At 36.4% G+C, this 19,898-nt stretch overlaps 3 protein-coding genes across 3 annotated transcripts; 2 read left to right on the top strand and 1 right to left on the bottom strand.

The window, feature by feature from the left end:
- The first annotated feature begins 619 nt into the window (after positions 1-619).
- Positions 620-2,309, top strand: LOC127433486 (heat shock protein 30-like). The gene has a single exon (XM_051685442.1). It carries the CDS (start codon positions 1,239-1,241, stop codon positions 1,824-1,826), a length of 588 nt encoding a protein of 195 aa, XP_051541402.1. The 5' UTR covers positions 620-1,238; the 3' UTR covers positions 1,827-2,309.
- Positions 2,310-9,042: 6,733 nt separating this feature from the next.
- LOC127433478 (Golgi phosphoprotein 3-like) lies at positions 9,043-14,056 on the bottom strand. The gene is made up of 4 exons (XM_051685426.1): positions 13,651-14,056; positions 13,063-13,194; positions 12,878-12,992; positions 9,043-11,756 (listed from the first exon to the last, which is right to left on the bottom strand). The coding sequence occupies exons 1-4, from the start codon at positions 13,861-13,863 to the stop codon at positions 11,332-11,334; spliced, it is 885 nt and encodes a 294-aa protein (XP_051541386.1). The 5' UTR covers positions 13,864-14,056; the 3' UTR covers positions 9,043-11,331.
- Positions 14,057-16,017: 1,961 nt separating this feature from the next.
- Positions 16,018-19,206, top strand: LOC127433218 (insulin gene enhancer protein isl-1-like). The gene is made up of 7 exons (XM_051684938.1): positions 16,018-16,069; positions 16,512-16,701; positions 17,289-17,542; positions 17,657-17,943; positions 18,437-18,544; positions 18,640-18,725; positions 19,170-19,206. Exons 1-7 carry the CDS (start codon positions 16,018-16,020, stop codon positions 19,204-19,206), a joined length of 1,014 nt encoding a protein of 337 aa, XP_051540898.1.
- The last annotated feature ends 692 nt before the right edge of the window (positions 19,207-19,898 follow it).

Here is a 19,898-nt window from a genome sequence, read left to right as displayed (position 1 = left end):
TGTGCAAATGAAAATCAGCTGAAAGCTAATGGTAGGTTTAAAATGCATGCAAAGCTAGTAAATACAATTCATGGAATACATTTATTGATTTAATGATTCATTAAATGTTTAATAGTTTTAAATTTCTAATTCTTTAAATTAACGATTTATTTAATGCTTTCATTTTGAGATATTTGGCCCACCATAACTTTCAAGAAGATTAGCCTTCATAAAATAAAAAAATAAAAATGCAAATACTTAAAAAAAAAAAAAAATCAAATGAGAAAATGAACAAATAAATTAATATATATATTTAGTATTCCTAATAAGGGAGTTTGTTTTGTGATATTGATCCCTCATCTTACAGAATCTTCAAAATCATTTTAAAATAAATTTGTATTTAAAATACAGTGTAACAATACAATGTGAAAAGCCTCCAACATTCAAGTACTGTTCATAAAGTAAATAAATAAATATAGCTATGGCTGGTAAGTCAGTTTAGTCAATGTTGATACTTCATCTTTTTACTGAACATAAGCAAAGAAAAAAAAAATCAATAACAGACAGCAATAAGTATCTCCAAAGACATCAATTTTTTTTTTTTTTTTTTTACTATCAATCTGTTTTTGGCATTGTATAATTGTAAACAATAGGCATAATTTCAACATTATTGGTTCATTTCGGAGATTGTATTGAAGAGACAAGCTCACTACAAAAAGTCTTGAGATAGAAGAGATTTATACATTCAACATTTGTGAATATAGAAGTTGCCCATGAAAATTACGTTGCAAATGTTGTTTATAGTACTTTGTAAATAACAAATCACGTTTTTAACAAATAACAATTAAATGATCTTAGACAAATAAAAAGATGTACAGTCTTTCCAGAATTTCTACAAAATTTGACCATCATAAATGACAATGATTCTTCTATGGTTTAACAAAAACTCCCTCTTTTCTAACTTTTCTAACATCTGTAAACTTATAAAGCAACATATTTGTGGGGTAGATGATTGTTGATGCCTCATCTCTCAGAAAGAGAAAGTGACTGGAGTGACGTCATCCACTCTCTCTTTGCTGCGGCCCAGTGGAGGAATGTGGAACAACCTGGAAAGTTCATGAAGTTGCTGGTGCTGCTGAACACTCAGTATAAAGCTGAGCGTCTCACAGCTCTCGAGTCAAATCTAACAGACTTACGACGCCACAAGAGAGACAGAGCGATTGAGCAGCAAAACAACACCACAAAAGCCTGCAGTGAAAATGTTGAGCCTGCATGGATTCCAGCCTTCCTTCAGCCCAATCATGCCAATTGACTGTCCAGTGCACAGTCTGTGGCCACAGATCTCACCTCTTTACAGACACACAGACATACTGCAGGAGGTGAGGAGCAGCCTGGAGCAGCTGGAGAAACTTCAGCACAAGATCTTTAAGGAGATCCAGCAGACGCCACACTCGGAGGAGATCTACCCAGTCACCTGCACGATGGAGAAAGAGGGAGAAAGTGGCTTTGCTTTGACGCTGGATACTAAAGAATTTTCCCCAGAAGAACTGTCAGTCAAACAGGTGGGCAGGAAGCTGCAGGTCAGTGGAAAGACAGAAAAGCAGCAGGAGGATGGGAAAGGCTCCTACTCTCACACAGTGCAAGAGTTCAGACGGGTGTTTGATTTGCCTGAAGGAGTGAACCCCGAGACAGTCACCTGCTCCATGACTGATGGAAAGCTCTACATACGGGCACCAGTGAATCAGATATCTGAAGCACCTGAGAGGATGGTACCCATTGACTGCGCTGAAGCTGTAAAGACAGAAAACAACAGCACTGAAATACACAAGACTGATCAGCAATCCTGAAATCACTGAGCAGAAGCCCTGATGATCTCTAATGGACTGTGTGCTGCTACTGTATTCAATATATGTGATTATCTTTAGTTTTATATCAATCAATCTTCTTTCAATATTGTTTTGTTGTCCATTAGAAATGCTTAAGAAGTTCAGTGCTTAAAATAAAATTTCCATTTTTATTCAAATGTTTGGAAATATCCACATGGCAGTTTGACCTGTCAGAAATACACAATCAGACTCTTTGTCAAGTTGACCAAGCCTACATTTCTTTTAGTTTTTCATAGCTGCCTTTATAAATGCTTTATTAACATTAAAAATAAAACAGTTTAGGCAATAATGATGAATGTTATTGCACATATTTAGACATATGCAAGAAACTTTAAAGTTTTGGGACAATTCATAATTATTTTCATAGAAAAGAACAACAAATTAATAAACATTTCTCACACTTTCTAATGGACTGTGTGCTGCTATTATATTCAATATATGTGATGAACTTTATATCAATCCTAATTCAATATTGTTTCATTCTGCTTTAGCAATTTGCACATATTTGTATTTTATTTTTTATGATTCAATATATTTTTGCATAAATGAGATTTAAAAAACACTTACAATTAAATATTTCCTTGTTTTTATTCTCACTACATTTAAACAAATGTCTGAAATATCCAACAGGCAGCTTGGACTTACACACACGCGCTCAGGTGCGTGCATGAGGATATTTACAAAAATAATGCCATTAATCTTTCTGTTTATCAGTTAACTTCACACAAAGTGTAGTAAACATAAAATACTTTAACAATATTTGGTGTGACCACACAATGCTTTTAACGGGCCATACCATCTAAAGCAAAAGATATAAAATAACCATCTTATTCACAAATATTTTCGTGAAACATCTAATGTGCCTAAGCCTTTTGCACAGTACTGTCCATTTGCAAGAAACTTTAAGGTTCTCATGATGAACTGTAATGGACTGTGTGCTGCTATTATATTCAATATACAGTACGTGATTCATTTTCTTCTTTTTTCGTTTGTTTTAGCCTACTCTTTTAGATATATATATATATATATATATATATATATATATACATAAATGTGTAAAATTTGATTATTTTTACAAAACTTGTAAGATAATAACAATAATAATAATAATAATAATAATAATAAAAAATGCATAAAAACAAAAACAAAATTGGAAATGTGACATTTAGGCTGTTTGTCCAGTTATGATTTACCTCTGTAACTCTCTGGTCAATAAATAAATTGAGAACAATGGCTAAAACTGTATGTTAATAAATATAAAAATCACTGAAATATGCTGCACAAACTGTGAAGGTCAAACTGAATGATCAGTAAACTTGGCTATACAGAGCACCAGGTGCTACACAGAATAGCACAACATTGGCAGACTTTCCTCACATCTAACTCAATACATGAAATAATTGTGTCTTTTTGTGGTGTTTAAGAAAACTAGTATCTAACCTACTTCCTCCTCATTACTTTGACATGTTCTCTATACTTAAATGTATGATTTAATTGAAAAAAGAAAATTACATTACTGTATGTTCACATTTCTTCTTCATTAAACGGTATAGCTGTCTTAGCGCCATCAAGAAAACTTTGAATGTATCACAATTAAGATGGTTTGACATTTTGATCTAACACACTGAAAAAAAATTATGTGTTGGATTTATTTAAAATATATATGTAGCAATTTTGCATCATGCTTTTTAAGTAAGTTCAGCTTATGGTCATTTTATGTCAGCATAATTAGAAATCCTTTGTTAGATATACACAAATGTATCAGTTCACTCAACTTTATTAACTTAAAAAGATTGATTCCCCAAAGAAGTGCAGATAAAGCTGCACTTCAGCTACACACATTCACATAAGCATGCATAATTACATGGACTGATCAGGATCCAACTTCATTAAAGGGAACACTAATCACCTTAAAGGCGACTTTTTTTTTTAAATCCCCTTTTTCCCAATTTGGAACGCCAAATTCCCATTACTTAGTAGGATTCCCACTACTTAGTAGGTCCTCGTGGTGGTGCGGTTATTCACTTCAATCCGGGTGGCGGAGGACAAGTCTCAGTTGCCTCCGCTTCTGAGACAGTCAATCCACGCATCTTATCACGTGACTCGCTGTGCATGACACCGCGTAGACTCACGGCATGTGGAGGCTCATGCTACTCTCCGCGATCCACGCACAAATTTCCACGAGCCCCATTAAGAGCAAGAACCACTAATCACGACCACGAGGAGGTTACCCCATGTGACTCTACCCTCCCCAGCAACTGGGCCAATTTGATTGCTTAGGAGACCTGGCTGGAGTCACTCAGCATGCCCTGGATTCCCACTCGCAACTCCAGGATCGGTAGTCAGCGTCAATACTTGCTGAGCAAACCAGGCCCCGATACCCTAAAGGTGACTTAAAACAAAACAACTAATTACAGTAAAATAACAGCAATAATACTAAAACAAGCTTAAATCTCTATGAATTCTTAATAACAGCTAATTAAAACCCCCAATGAGTTCCTTTTGACCAAACAAACTTGCTTAAATTATTCAAGCGCAACGGCTTATGGGTGTTCCCCACAACTTGATTGTTTGAGTTAGTAGTATTTAAAATCTTAATTTTATGGATTTTAATCCAAAGAAGTTCAAGGAACTCACAATTATTCTTTTACTTTATATATCTCTCTAAGTTCACGTTATAATAAATATTTTGTGTTGTACACATTTATGCATATTAAGTAAAGCTAAAAATTTTATAAATATGTACTTTTCAGAGTAGAAGCAATTTTTTTTCTTACATTATGCTTGTTGAGCCAACTAATCACATTTAACAGGTTCTTAAATACAGTTTTACTTTTATTTATTAGCCTACAATTTGAGAAAATACCATAAACCTGAAGTCCTGAATTCTAAAAAAAACACCATAAAACTGTAAGCCTACATTAGGTCAATTAGTATCTGTAACAGATACCCTTCTGTGTTTATGATTCTTCCAAACATAGATAAATGTTACCTACACACATGATAATGACATAATAATCTGTCTTTGTGGAAAACAAATACTGTGCATACAGATTCCTATAGAAATGAACACAATGGACTGTTTGTGAGCCAGTTTTTGTTAGAATAACAAAAGATAAGGTAATGCAAATGACATTGCCATTGCTGCTCACCTCAGCCAATCAACATTGAGAAGAAACACTAAGCAGTGAATAGTCACCTGAGTGAAGCAGGTCGACAACAAGCCTGAACAAGCAAATGGTTTACTGTAAATGGAATGACTTCTTTTTGGAATTTTAACATTTGATCACCTGATGTTGATGGAAACTCCGCATTATGCATGACAGAAATATATACACCTTACAATGAGTATAGATGGGGGTATTATATGATATTTGAAAGTGTCTTATTAAAAAGATAACACAAAATAATCATGATCTAAACCATATATTGCGATAGACGTATTACAGCGCTGAAATGTTTAGTTCTACAGTCACCGAGTGCTGTTATGATTTGAAGGTCATTTGAGTGTTCCAACAAACAAGTACAGATTCTTCAGTTACTTTCACTGTTATCTTCATTTTCAAAATGTATAACGTGTGCGCAGGTAACTAACTTCTTATGTAAGTGCATACGGTGGTCGGCTTATCAGTTCAATAGGGATAGCCTTTCTCTGGTGAGGCGCCAATGTAAACAAATATGGAATATCGTCAAACATGACGTGGACGGGGATTCTGACATTGTCACATTGGTTACCACGTCATAGACTTCTATTTAAGCTCCGGCTTCTAAGTATAAGGAAGAAGGAAGCTTTACAGCAATCATGTGCTTTAAAAGAACTGGAGCAGTGAATTCATCTAGTCTTTAACTGGAAATACGTTGGTGAAACACGGACGGGACGCGTAGTGATACGATCAGATCTGAATATGGCGAAAACAGGTAAAACCGACTCGGTCAAATAAGTTTTATAAATCAATACAGCTTAAATTAACAAGTATATGTATAAATAATGTATATTTCTACCTTTTAATTAACTTTCGATTTTGACATTTACAGAGCAAACTATTGTCATCGAATGTGCGCGCGAGTTGCGCAGAGTTGGAGATCTGTTGAACTGGAAATACAAGTTACTGGAACTCATAGTAACATTGAAGAAATTAGAAAAAGACGGTAAAAGCTGAAAAACACTATTAGAGGAATTGGAGAAAGCTGTGGCATTAACCTATACGCTGCCGATTTAGACACGCGTCTGAAGAGGATTTCCAACATGTGTGTCGTCTTCCAGAAACAACAACGATAACAACAACAAAAGATTAACACGGAGAATTATGGCAAAGATGAAGAATCGGAGCCCCTTGTGGACATAGAAACACACTGGACACCATATTTGCACATTACATCATGGCCATGTATATTTTGGAGAGCACAAGATGCCTGTGAGAGGAGTTTTGGACTGTGTGTCGTGGAGGGTCTCCATCCATCCATCCATCCATCCGTCCATCCATCCACGATCGTCAAATATCACACAGAGCTCATTCTATTACACTGGACATTATTTTCTCATAAACAGCACAACGCAGCATTGACCTTCTTTCTGATAAACTCTTGCTGGGTGAAAGCTCATGCACTATTTTTATTTTTTGCCTTTGTTAAAATTGAATACATATGCAAATAATTATCTACTTAAATTTTCATTATGATACGGGTACTGTAAGTGTATGAATAAGCACAAGAATGCACTGCTAATGGTGAAATGTAGCTATATCTGACTTAGATGTTATTTGTTTCTGAAACCAATTAAAATGTAACTAAAACTACAAAAAAGAAATTGCCTGCTTAGATTATCTTTGACTGCATCACACACAATTCATGAATATACAACCGGGGCGGATCTACCGGGTGGCATCAGGTGGCAAATGCCACCCTAAGTAAAAGCATTGCCAACCCAGCATAAGTATCCAAATGTATTAAATATAAATGTAAGTATATTATAGTTGATGTTGACATTGTGCAGGGATTTATTCATGTCGAACTGCCTCAAATCTCAAGTGGACCGAATGCGTGATTGATTATTGCAGCAGCCAATCACAGCATCGACCAGTCACGTATTTATTACAACCACAAACTTTCCTTGACTGCTTGAGGTTGTTTCATTGAAGGCAACTCAGGAGGATACATTCTGTGAATCCAGCTACACTGTCCCCAAAAAGTATTTGGACACTTAAGCCACACCAGAGACTATTTAGCAGAAACAGGCCACTTCTATTAAAATAAATGGGAGAAATTGAGGGTTAAGCATAATTCGAGGTGTTGTCAGATTTTACTGCTGATTTGGAATATGTTCTTTGTTAGTAATCATGACCAGCCGTTTTTGAGATTTCAGTGTTCCCCCATTCAAGTACAGGTGCATCTCAATAAATTAGAATGTCGTGGAAAAGTTCATTTATTTCAGTAATTCAACTCAAATTGTGAAACTCATGTATTAAAGAAATTCAGTGCACACAGACTGAAGTAGTTTAAGTCTTTGGTTCTTTTAATTGTGATGATTTTGGCTCACATTTAACAAAAACCCACCAATTCACTATCTCAACAAATTAGAATACATCATAAGACCAATAAAAAAAACATTTTTAGTGAATTGTTGGCCTTCTGGAAAGTATGTTCATTTACTGTATATGTACTCAATACTTGGTAGGGGCTCCTTTTGCTTTAATTACTGCCTCAATTCGGCTTGGCATGGAGGTGATCAGTTTGTGGCACTGCTGAGGTGGTATGGAAGCCCAGGTTTCTTTGACAGTGGCCTTCAGCTCATCTGCATTTTTTGGTCTCTTGTTTCTCATTTTCCTCTTGACAATACCCCATAGATTCTCTATGGGGTTCAGGTCTGGTGAGTTTGCTGGCCAGTCAAGCACACCAACACCATGGTCATTTAACCAACTTTTGGTGCTTTTGGCAGTGTGGGCAGGTGCCAAATCCTGCTGGAAACTGAAATCAGCATCTTTAAAAAGCTGGTCAGCAGAAGGAAGCATGAAGTGCTCCAAAATTTCTTGGTAAACGGTGCGGTGACTTTGGTTTTCAAAAAACACAATGGACCAACACCAGCAGATGACATTGCACCCCAAATCATCACAGAATGTGGAAACTTAACACTGGACTTCAAGCAACTTGGGCTATGAGCTTCTCCACCCTTCCTCCAGACTCTAGGACCTTGGTTTCCAAATGAAATACAAAACTTGCTCTCATCTGAAAAGAGGACTTTGGACCACTGGGCAACAGTCCAGTTCTTCTTCTCCTTAGCAGGTGTTTTGAGTTGATTAGCTGATTGGCATGTCACCATATTCTAATTTGTTGAGATAGTGAATTGGTGGGTTTTTGTTAAATGTGAGCCAAAATCATCACAATTAAAAGAACCAAAGACTTAAACTACTTCAGTCTGTGCGCTTTGAATTTATTTAATACACGAGTTTCACAATTTGAGTTGAATTACTGAAATAAATGAACTTTTCCACGACATTCTAATTTATTGAGATGCACCTGTAGATAGGAGCTCCACTTTCATGACTGGAAATAGCTTCCCGAGAGCACTCCAAAGATGGCCGCCAATGGACTGACTTGCTGGAAAGAATTTTGCCACACTTAAAAATGCTCTTACAAAAAGAAAAAAAAACACTTTTAAATCTAGAGTTCTGACAAGCTTGCCACAAATTTCCCACTCATTTTCACATGCAAATGAGCTTGCGATTTGCCGCAAATGTTTGCCAGAAGTTTGTAGGGACAATGAAGAGTTTGCCACAAAGCTCATTTGCATGTGAAAATGAGGGGAAAATATGCAGTAAGTTGGTCAGCACTCTAGATTTTTGTAAGGGTGTTTTTGCATTAGATACATTTTCATAGCAAGTGTCATTTAGTTTTTTAAAAAGACTGCACAAACACACTTTAAACAAATAATTTTACATAAAAAAAGTTTTTTTTTTTTTTTTTTAGGACTCCAATAATAAAACAACTGAAAAAAAAAAAACAAAACCAAACATCTTTGGTCAATTTCTGGTTGTCCAATATTAATGGAACTTGATTGCATTATAATACCAAATTCATCCATAGTTTACCATACTAGCAGTCATAATGTTTACAAATAAAATGCCAACTTATTTCTTGAACCAAACATCTAAAAAAATACATCTTAAAAAAATGAGTACAGTTAATATTCATATGTCTACCAGGCACTTCAATAATTCTTTATTATATGGTAAAAAGCAGATGTATAAATCTGGGCATCCATTCCACACTTCTCTACTTTTACAGCTCAGTAAGTATTGTGTACTAACAGTAAAACAACATGGTCAAACATCTGCTTAAACTCAGGAAGGGTATGTCCCTATCCCATTCTTTACCCATCCTCTTTCAGGACAGGAGACAACAAATAAACACCAGACATGGCAAAACATGACAGACGATTGAGAGAAATACTGAGCTAATAGCTAAAGAAAGGAACAAAATAAACATGTTTAAATGATTGTATAAAAATTTGAATAATAATGAGAGGATTATGACATTAACAAATGATATGTAAGAAACAGTTACTTAAATGCAATGACGAAAATAGAAAGGCCCCAATAATACATGCCTTCCTTTATGTTGGGCCACTGCAAGCTCTAATAATGTTTGGCCATTCTCTTGAAATCAATGAAACTCATGAGACTTAAGTCTTAAAGTTGGACTTAGGGTATATAAGAGAGCACATTTCCTTGTGGCGTATTACGGCCAAAATACTCTTCGCAAGTACGTGAACGCAGATGCGAGCGCTTGGCCACCACATTGTCAACTCGCGGTCCGGCGTTCTTGCGTTACCATGGCGGGAACAAACCTCTGTACTCAAGGGGGCGATAGGTTTACCTTTACAAAAGTCTGTTTCATGAGTCTAGATGTGTTATTTTCGTAAGTTCCTAAAATATATTGATTTTACCTTACTTGCTCAGCAATATTCTCTTTAAATTGTTGCCCCACCATGACAGTAGTTGACTTGAAAGAGAAAACTCACTATAGAAATGGACATCTCACACTTATCTCACTATAGCTCCCCTTGTGGCAACATTGGCAATGCAACGCATACTTGCGTTATGTATTGCACTCTTACACATTTTGAAACAACTACCAATGAAATCAAGCTTACGTAGCTAGAAACAACAGCGTTCACATACTTGTGTAGAGTATGTTCAGGACCGTTCAGACCGAACGCATTCTTGCACTAAAAAAGCTAGACACGGTGCAACGAATAGAGCAGAACTTAGGTGTCTAGGGATGCGTTTTTTAAAGCTGAAGTTCTTTTAACTTCAGACAGTGCTCATGGGCGAGATGCTGTAAAACACCGGGACGAGGAGCGACGGTCAAAGACGGCCATCTAACGCATGCTTATATAGAATAATTATTTAGAAAACAGCGCATACGGATGCAGAAATTTGTTCGGTGTGAACGGCTACTTAGGGTATAAAACCACAGCCACAAATTGTCACAAACTAGTAAGTACAACCCAGTAGCTGTGAATCTTGGGCTTTTGCAACATGATCCACACTTGAGAGATAAACTGGATTTCCTGATCAGTTGAATATAGAACAAAAAGGCTGTCTGTAAAATAACAATATCCATCAATGCTTTTAAGTTATATACATACTATACATAGGGTGGTGTGAAACACCAAGCAAATGTCTTTCATTTCAAACTGATTTAGCACACATTAGAACATTGTTTTCTTTGAACATTCTTGAAAGGTGGAAATAAATTCTGGAAAGAAGGCTAGCAAGGAATGATACCTTTAAAAGCACTGGAGAATAACGGATGCTTTCATTTCAGTCTTTTGAATTGTGAAATGATTTATTTTCTTTCAACTCAAGATCTTCCCAATTTCAGGAAGCAGAAGGTAATGGAACATTTCCTGTTGAATATTTAAAAGCAATCGAAACCGGACCTTTTCATTTCTTAACCGTGTCAAGGAGAGGCCACAGATCATCATGCCTGGGTATTCTGAAGTAGTGGCTGATCTTCTTATTGAAAGCTAAATGGAGACTGAGATTACAGTAGAATTATACCAGGATGTGAATTACAATTAGAGTCGTTGCCTAGTCAATTACAGGGCCAAAAGACTCTTTACAAACCACCTCCTTCAACACCCTCACTGTTGTTCTTACATGAACTCTGTTTATGATCTAAGTGCATGAACTACAAGCCTCACAGTGAATTGCAATCATGTAGCAACTATTGGCCATGTAAAAGAAGACAGAGCAACACCTTTGTGAAGGTCAGAGATAGATCCGTGACTATAAGAAAAAGCTGTCCTTTGCAATGTTTCATCATCACACTCAGCATCATAATCTCCTTCATAATTTGTATTTCCATCACCAATATTATTCCGAATTAACCAAGCTTGGGGCCTGTGGTCTGAGTCAGATGCCATTAGCAGAAAGTTGAGTCCCTTTCTCACTACTCTGGAGGTTCATTTGGTGAAAGCGGCCACCACCGCCCACAACAGCTCATTGGCGCCCGACTTGGCAGCCTCTCCCTCGGGGTCGAGATCCAGAAGCAACCGCACCCTTTTCATGGCCAGATCATACTGGTCATCCAGAAGAGGAGCGAAGGCGTTTTCTAGAACATCAGAGGAATGTGCCAGGAACAGCAGGGCCAGCATGCGCTTATCCATCCGCTGGGGCTCGTTTACCCATTTCTCCAGGACAGCTTCCTGGACCTTGCGCACCAGCCGCTGCTTGATTGTGTTGTTGGTGAGCGGGTGGGTGGTCATGTCAAAAAGCAGGAAGTTTTGTTTCTCAGTGGTGAGGACACCCTTCTCCACCAAGTTCTTAGCCAAACGCTCTCGCACATTTCGCAACTGGTAGTGCAGCTTTAACGGATTCCATGTTTCACCTACAGAACATGAAAGGGGCCTCATGAAATGGCTAGAATAACTAGACCACACAACATGTTTTTTGTTATCTACAGCACATTTAAATCAAGCACACAATCTTTGAGCATTTTCTAGACTAAAATCAACATGAACTCAAAACAGATCCCATGTACTTTTGATCAGGGTTCCCATACTTTTTGACCTACTACTGTTTCAAGTCGTATTGGAAATACTAGAAATAAGATTTCTTATTTACAAATTTTATATCTGGCATTTTATTTTATTTTTTTACAAAGGCTATGCTCAAATTACTGTAAACACTACTTTTCAAGTACGTTTTAATGAAGCGCTTTTGCAAAATATATGCATTTAATTTTTTCAGTCGACCTGGCTTACCTGTTACTCATTTTTGACAATGTGCCAACTATTACATGTTGGGTAACTTTCACATCCCTAATTCCCAGTCGTTCATGATTTCTAGATAATGATTTTTGAGATGGGTGGGCGGATTACCCTTGGTACGAATCTTTTCGAATGAATAGATTTCAACTATTGTACTTCTTAGTTAACAAATGTATTAATAACACGCTCGATGGACAAACTGATGTTTTCATGCTGTTTTGTGTTTTTTACTCAGCCCAAGCACTTACAAAGAGCAATATCTAACTGATTAAATATTTAAAAGCATAGCAAAACAAGAAAAACATATGTATTTACTATTTAAATTTTTATTAGGAATGTCTTGAAACAATTTTTTCCCCGATACTTCCTTTTTGGTACTTGTTGATACCAATACCCATTTTTTTTGTTTTGTTGTTGTTGTAATGTTGCAGTTTCCAAATACAATACTGTGAGACTGATGATTTGAGGACAGCGTATGTATTTTTTTTTTTTAGCAATTGTTACTCATAAGTAATAAACACGAGTCATTTTAAGCTGTCACTAAAATTTTTTAAAAATCACTTCACAGAAAAACGTATATTCAAATAATCACTATATAATTCTAGTATGAAACACCCAAGTTTCACTATCCAACCAATTCCTGATGGATAAAATCCCACCCTATATCTCCTAAATTCAAATGATAAAAGTATGGGTGGACCTAGTATATACAGGTGCCAAAAATTTTACTGTAACTTACCACTTAGCAACTCAATCCAGCTCTGGACTGTCTCTGGCGGTTGGGTCTCTTTAATATGTTTCAATGCCTCGTCCAGCAACATATCTCCAGTAGGGGTGTCAGATTTACATATAACCTGATAAAGCGTAAAGCACAGTGTTAAAGAAAGAGCATGATCTGATAAGAAATGCCCCAAATTCACACACCTTTCTGGCGAGCAAGCTTTTCCTCCTCATTCCAGATGCCTCCAATTGCAGACGTCCCCTTATAGCCAGCTCAATAAGCATACATCCTCTCAGTCCTGAAGAGATGCAATCATTCCAAAATGACGTGTAACCCTAAACAAGAAACGGACAAAATTGTTATTCTAATAATCTGTAGACCTCAAAATATAATTGTATTTTTATTGATATGCTTAATATGAATAAAATGGCACCCTTCTCTAAACTAAACGGTGGTTAACATTTACAAGACAATGATGTCTGACATCAAAGTGTGAAATTATGTGAGATCATGGAGATAATTGAGCTCGTTGCACAGACTAGAAAGGCAGTTTAGCTTGTGACAGAACACATTGTAAACTTAAAACAGCTTGAGGCATTTGCCTGTTTTTTTACTATAAGCACGATTCGGACACTCGATCAGGCTCGACCGTAAGAGAGCCGTGAAGGTCTTCCGGATCAGTTGTTCAAAAGACACTTAATCTCTCGTCTTACAGGATTTATCTAGTCCTCTTTACCAGCCGCAGCCTCGCAACCATTTGACTACCAAACAACGTCAAAGTTGCGTCAAACCTCTCGATCCTTCAGTCCGAGCAGCAGCACCTCTTCCATCAAAGTCAGTCGAGTCTCTTTGGAGTCTCCCTTGTCGTCTTCTTCCTCTTCTCCGCGGCGGGAGTCGAACTCATCTTCCCCGGGGCCTCTCTCCTTATCGGTGGCAGCGGCGGAACGCGAGGCCTCGGTCCGTCTCTGCACCAGGCCCGAGTTTCTCTGTGTTAAGGAAGTCATTGTTTACACAAGCCAAAAAACACCAGCGTGTTCAGCAGCCTTTCAATTACACATCAGCCGTCGCCGATAATGACTATATTAGCACTGTTTCTGGCCCCTATAACTGTTTCATCAATATACTCTCTGTTGACGTGGATATTTACAAGCATCCGGGTCCGGGACGCTCCTCCAACTCCACTCTTGTTTCCTTAGTCAATATGGCGGACATTGATGACGCAATGACGCATATGATGTGACGCCAGCACCTTCTTATTCTATCTCTGTAAGAAATGCATAGAACACAGAAATACATATGTATAGGTTTGATAAACTATCTGGCTTAGTTGACAAAGCTGTTGTGAAGCAATAGAGTAATTCTTACTTTTTTAAACTACATCGATCACTATCAAACTGGTGTCTAACCTTCTTATTCAAAGTCCTACCATTGTTATTTTTATTTTATGATACTACTAAATATGTATAACTAGATAAATGGACCCGAGAACTCTGTAGGTCCGAGCAAATAAAAAAAAGGTCCCTACAGTCATGGAAAACCTGATGATTTCAGCCCTGGATAAGTCCTAGAAATGAATACCTAATATTACTGTATGTATTATGTACATTCTGAAAGTTAAGATTTATAGTGAGAAAGGAGAATATTTTGGTCTGTTCTCACCCCAAACCGATTGGATCACTTCTGCTTTTATGTGCTTTTTGGGGCGTCAACAGTCTGGCCACTGTTCACTTGCATTGTAAGGACACACAGAGCTGAGATATTCTTCTAAAAATCTTCGTTTGTGTTCAGCGTTCAGCAGAAGAAAGAATGTCATACACATCTTGGATGACATGAGGCTCAGTAAATGATGAGAACATTTTCATGTTTGGTGAACTATTCCTTTAACTGTTTCCTATGGGACACAAAGTGGTCTTCCTCAAGGGAGAAGTCTGCATGAGTAATAAGTATGACCTGTTAAATACATAATTTTTTAGCATTGGTTCCTAGATATGAAAATATCCTCATGCTGTAATCACAAACAACTGAAAAGGTCATGGAAAACTTTAGTGCTCAAAAAGTGTCGTAACTCTGAAACTACATTACTACAAATTGGTTATAGTATAATTATATTTCATTAAGTATAAAATAAAATAAAGTGTGGAGACAAAACTCAGAAGCACATAAAGGTAGCACAGTCAAGACTAAACCTGCTGTGCTTTGCAACTTTAAATTATTTGTCCAGTTTTTAAAAAAAGTTAAATAAATGTTTTATATTTGTGTTCATGTGGTCAAGAAAAGCTGCATGTAAGCTATGCTTACAATAGTTCAGTTGCTCTCAACTAGGTGGTTGGGGCCTCAACAAACTTCCAAGGGGGCCGCAAGATGATTATTCAATAATATATTAAAATAAACGTAACTGAAATGCTACAAACTACTAAAAAATCAAGACAGAGGTCTACAACTTTTTAACTGACAATTCCTGAAACTTCTGGACAAAATTAAGCGTGATTAATTATTGTAATCTGTTGACAGACACTCTTAGTTTCTGTGGAAGGGGGCTTTAAAATATTACCTTGGCCACTGGCCTAGTTGTATGCACTTTCGATTCTTAAAGGTGCACTCTGTTACACTGACACCTAGCGGCTTGGATGCAGCATCATTCAAACATAATAGTTTTCAGTAATGCTATTGTAGAAATTCAATATTCATAGTCAGCCATGATTAATTTGATTCATAAGTGAAAGTGTTCAATGACAGGGCAGTTATTGAGATTAAGCCAGCAGTATTCGGCTGGTCATGTGATTCTATCATGTCAGCCCTCATGTGTGGACCCTCTCCATGTAGAATAAAACAGCTTTTATAAAGTTACTGATTTGACTGGATTCCCATCTCATGTGACTGGTCATGATTTTATGCATATATTGCAAAATAACTATGAATTTTTTTTCAATCAGGAAAAAATTACTGAGTGCACCTTTAAGTGCCTAGTGATTGAAAGACATTATATTTATATCAATATAAACACATATAGGCTATCTATTCATTAGCAGATTTGCTTTAATTGGTTACCTAGCCTACTTAAACACAAAAATAGAATAATCATAATTATTGGATAATATAATATACTGTATTTACTCTTCATACATTCTCTGAAAAATTATTTTCTTTATGGTTTAGTAATGAATCACCACGGTGATGCCACAGTGGGCGTGTCGGAGAAAAAGAGGGTGGGTAATGAGATCTAATATTACATGAGCTCTACGCAGTGGCCAATTGTTTACGTCACATCAAAATAGCATGCATAAATGCACAGAAGCGAGACTTGAGTACCACTGTCGTCCCGATAAAGTGTGAGCGTTTAATTATATTTAGCGACACTTCGCTGACCAACATGGAAGATCCACTAAAAAGTATGTTGTCAAAAAAAAAAAAAAAAAAAAAAGAAAAGAAAAAAAAAGTGTTAAACTAGCGTTAGTTGAGATATCAACATATGGTTGAGTAGCTTTAATTAGTATAATATAATATATATATATATATATATATATATATATATATATATATATATATATATATATATAAATCTGTCTTGCTTTTACAAATGTCCCTACGAATAATGAACAAATTGGAAAATAAAAATAATGTCGGCATAATTAATTTTTTTTTTTTCTTAAAGGAAATAAGCTGTCTTCATACTGCGTGGGTTGTGGGCATCAGATCCTGGATCGCTTCATCCTGCGGGTTTTTCCTGACCTGGAGTGGCACGCGGAGTGTCTGAAGTGCGCAGAGTGCCATCAGTATCTGGACGAGTCCTGCACGTGCTTCATCAGAGATGGAAAAATCTTCTGTAAAGAACATTACAGTAGGTGCGTGTTATTTTAAGGGATGCTGAGCAACGCTATGCTGATAATTTTTTTATTACATTTATGTATAAGTACAGTGTTCACGTGTGGACCTATTTAAATAATACTGACTATTTAAGTTGCAACGTAATGTGTACATATTTTGATGAGCTGTTATTGTTATTTCTATAATAATTATATATTTACTCTTTACTGTTATAGATGTTTGAACCTAAATTAATTTTTAAAAACACCTTAATATAGGATTTGTTCACAGTTTGCATTATATTCTTACATTTTACAGTGTAATAACACAAGCACTGAGTAATGTAAATGAACAATGTGTATTTAAAATGTAAAGATTTAATTTAGTAACTTCTAAATAGACTTTGTTAGTAGGCCTATTATTACTAATGTAGGCTAATTATATTTACAATTGTAATGTCATGTCTTAATACAGTATACAGTATGTTTAATATAGGTTATTTAATGTTTACATGTTATTACACAAATTGTTTGTTTTGTAAAATGTAATGATATTTACCTAATATTCAGGAACAACTCAAAAATCTCCTGACTCTATGCTTGTTTCATTATTCTCTGTCTTTTAGATTATTCACCATTAAATGTGCAAAATGCCACAAAGCCTTCACCAGAAACGAGTATGCCATACGAACACGAATGAACATTTATCATGCACAGTGTTTTCTATGTGAGAGCTGCAATCGTCAATTACTCCCTGGAGATGAGTATGTTCTGCAGGACAGCCAACTGCTCTGTACAGACCATCAGAAGCTCTCCAACAAATTAATGAGTACTTCAAATAACCCACATCTCAAAACTCAGGACACTGTTGATGTGTCAGGTAAGTCTGGATACTAAACAGTCCATTTTTTGAAATTTTTGCAATGTTTAACTTGAGAGAAAAGGCATATTGGTTTACATGGTTTGAGGGAAAGCCTCTCTCTGTCTATCACAGTGGACATAAAATCCGCATCACAGTTAAATCCTCCCTGGTCGTCAAAGCAGAGGAGGTCAGAAAGGGCTACCCGCGTGAGGACAGTTCTCACCGAGTCCCAGCTCCGCATGCTACAGACCTGTTACAGTGCTAATCCTAGACCCGATGCCCTCGTGAAAGAACAGCTGGTGGAAATGACGGGCCTCAGCCACCGGGTCATTCGAGTCTGGTTCCAGAACAAGCGATGTAAAGACAAGAAAAGGAGTCTAATCATGAGACACACACAGAAGCTGTTTGAGGGCCGCCTGGTCAGTGAGCAGTTACTTCATTACTTCCCGTAGTAACACTTACGTCCCTGTAACTTTTATTGTAAATATTTTTAACACAATTTGTTAATTCAATACTGCCCACTTAGATTTGCCTCAACGCCGAAATGATCAACGTTGTAACCTCCAAAACATACAAGTGCCCAACCAAAGATTGCATTCTAGTACCAGCCCTGGCTCTTAGCCACATTTTCAACATGATAGGTTTTATGACCAGGGGTTAAATTGGAGCTTTTGGAACCCTAACACATATTTATTATTTTTTTTAATTGGAGGTGCCGGAATGCCGTTCTGGACAGTTCTGCCCCAATTTAACCCCTGCTTATGACATAACTTAGCCAATGGTTATTAAAATGTGTTTAAAGAGAACATCATCTAATGCTAAAGGAAAGTTTCTTTAAAAACGTCTAGATTGTAAAGACTGACTTTGTCATTTTAAAATATTGAACTTGAGCATGGTTTGTTCATCATTTAGGACATTTCTGAGGAGCCTCTACTGATTGCCAGTCCAGAGAGTCAGGACAGTGACATGTTCATAAGCTCACCATGGAAACTACTCACCAGCTTTATTGACCAGCAAGTGGTAAATATCAAGACAGAAAAGATTACTTTTACTATGAATAATCCATAAAAGATGCAGCATGTACTGTTGTTCACTTGTTTTGATTTGGTTCCTAGCTCTCTTTATCCAAGGATGATTCCTGTTCTGCTGGAAGTGAAGTTGTGTCAGTATCAGCGCAGTTACCTGACACTATGGTTGCACAGTATACTAACGAAATATCACGATACCAAAAAATTTAAATGGTACGATATCATCTTGTTGTTAATTTCGGTACCATATTTAAGTATGCTGTCATTAGCAAAATGTAATGTAATGTGAGAGTTTTGAGATGAAATCAAAACCAATTTGAAAATAATAATAAAAAAGCCTCTATATGGCCAAGTGTGATCATTTAACAGCAGATGGATGTCATTTAATGAAATAATATACAGTCGCATGCACTGCATGCCACAGTATAAATAAGTGGCGCCTGTCTGCCGTCATCTCCTTCACACACAAACATACACAGCCACGCACACGAACACACACTACCAATGCTTGATTTTCATGCAGTGTGTCCAATAGTATCCATCTGCAGAGCCACAAATCAGTGTGTTGAGTGTATAAACGGCTGTGAACTCTATAATGAACTCTTTCTCCATTGCAGCTTGGAGATTTCAGCTCGCGAGTCACGGGTAGCTTGAGATAATAAGTCCTTCACAAACAGGAAGAACTTCAAAGATCTTTCAAAATAAAAGTCCCCCTGAAACTAGAGCTCTATTCAACTCTGGATTTGTGAAATTGAAGACATTACGACAGAAACATATTACTACTGTATAAAAGTGTAATATTCAAAGCTGTCTCAGTAATACTCATAGTAAAAAGAATATCATATTAAATGGTTATATTATTAGATTATTATCTGTAAGCAATATCACATAAGCAAGTGTACTGAATATCAGCATGCTTTTGCCTCAGGTAATCAGATAGTTTTCATTTAATGTTTTCATTAATACTGTAAAGCTCTGTTGTGCATCTTTTTTCTTTTTTATATATATATAAAAAATATATACATATTGTGTATATACTGTTGAAAAGTATTATATTTTCATTTGATTAAAGCTGTACAGTATGTATTTGATTAAACACAACTTGATCATAACATTTAATTAAAATATTTAACATGGAATCCAGAAAAATGTAAAAAGAAAAGGCATAATTCGTATCTATAAGACTTTATGCAGTTCGTTTAGACAAGTAATTTAATTAAAAATCTGATTGTTTTATTTTTTATTTGTTGCCTAAGTATCGAGTTAGTATTGAGTAGGTACCAGGGCTGGTATCATACCAAAGCCAAAATATTGGTATTGGAGCAACCCTACCTGACACCCAACAG

Source organism: Myxocyprinus asiaticus, chromosome 43, assembly GCF_019703515.2.
Source record: "Myxocyprinus asiaticus isolate MX2 ecotype Aquarium Trade chromosome 43, UBuf_Myxa_2, whole genome shotgun sequence".
Lineage (NCBI taxonomy): Eukaryota > Metazoa > Chordata > Actinopteri > Cypriniformes > Catostomidae > Myxocyprinus > Myxocyprinus asiaticus.
Note: the sequence above shows the minus strand (reverse complement) of the source record. Positions and strands in the feature narration are given on the sequence as shown.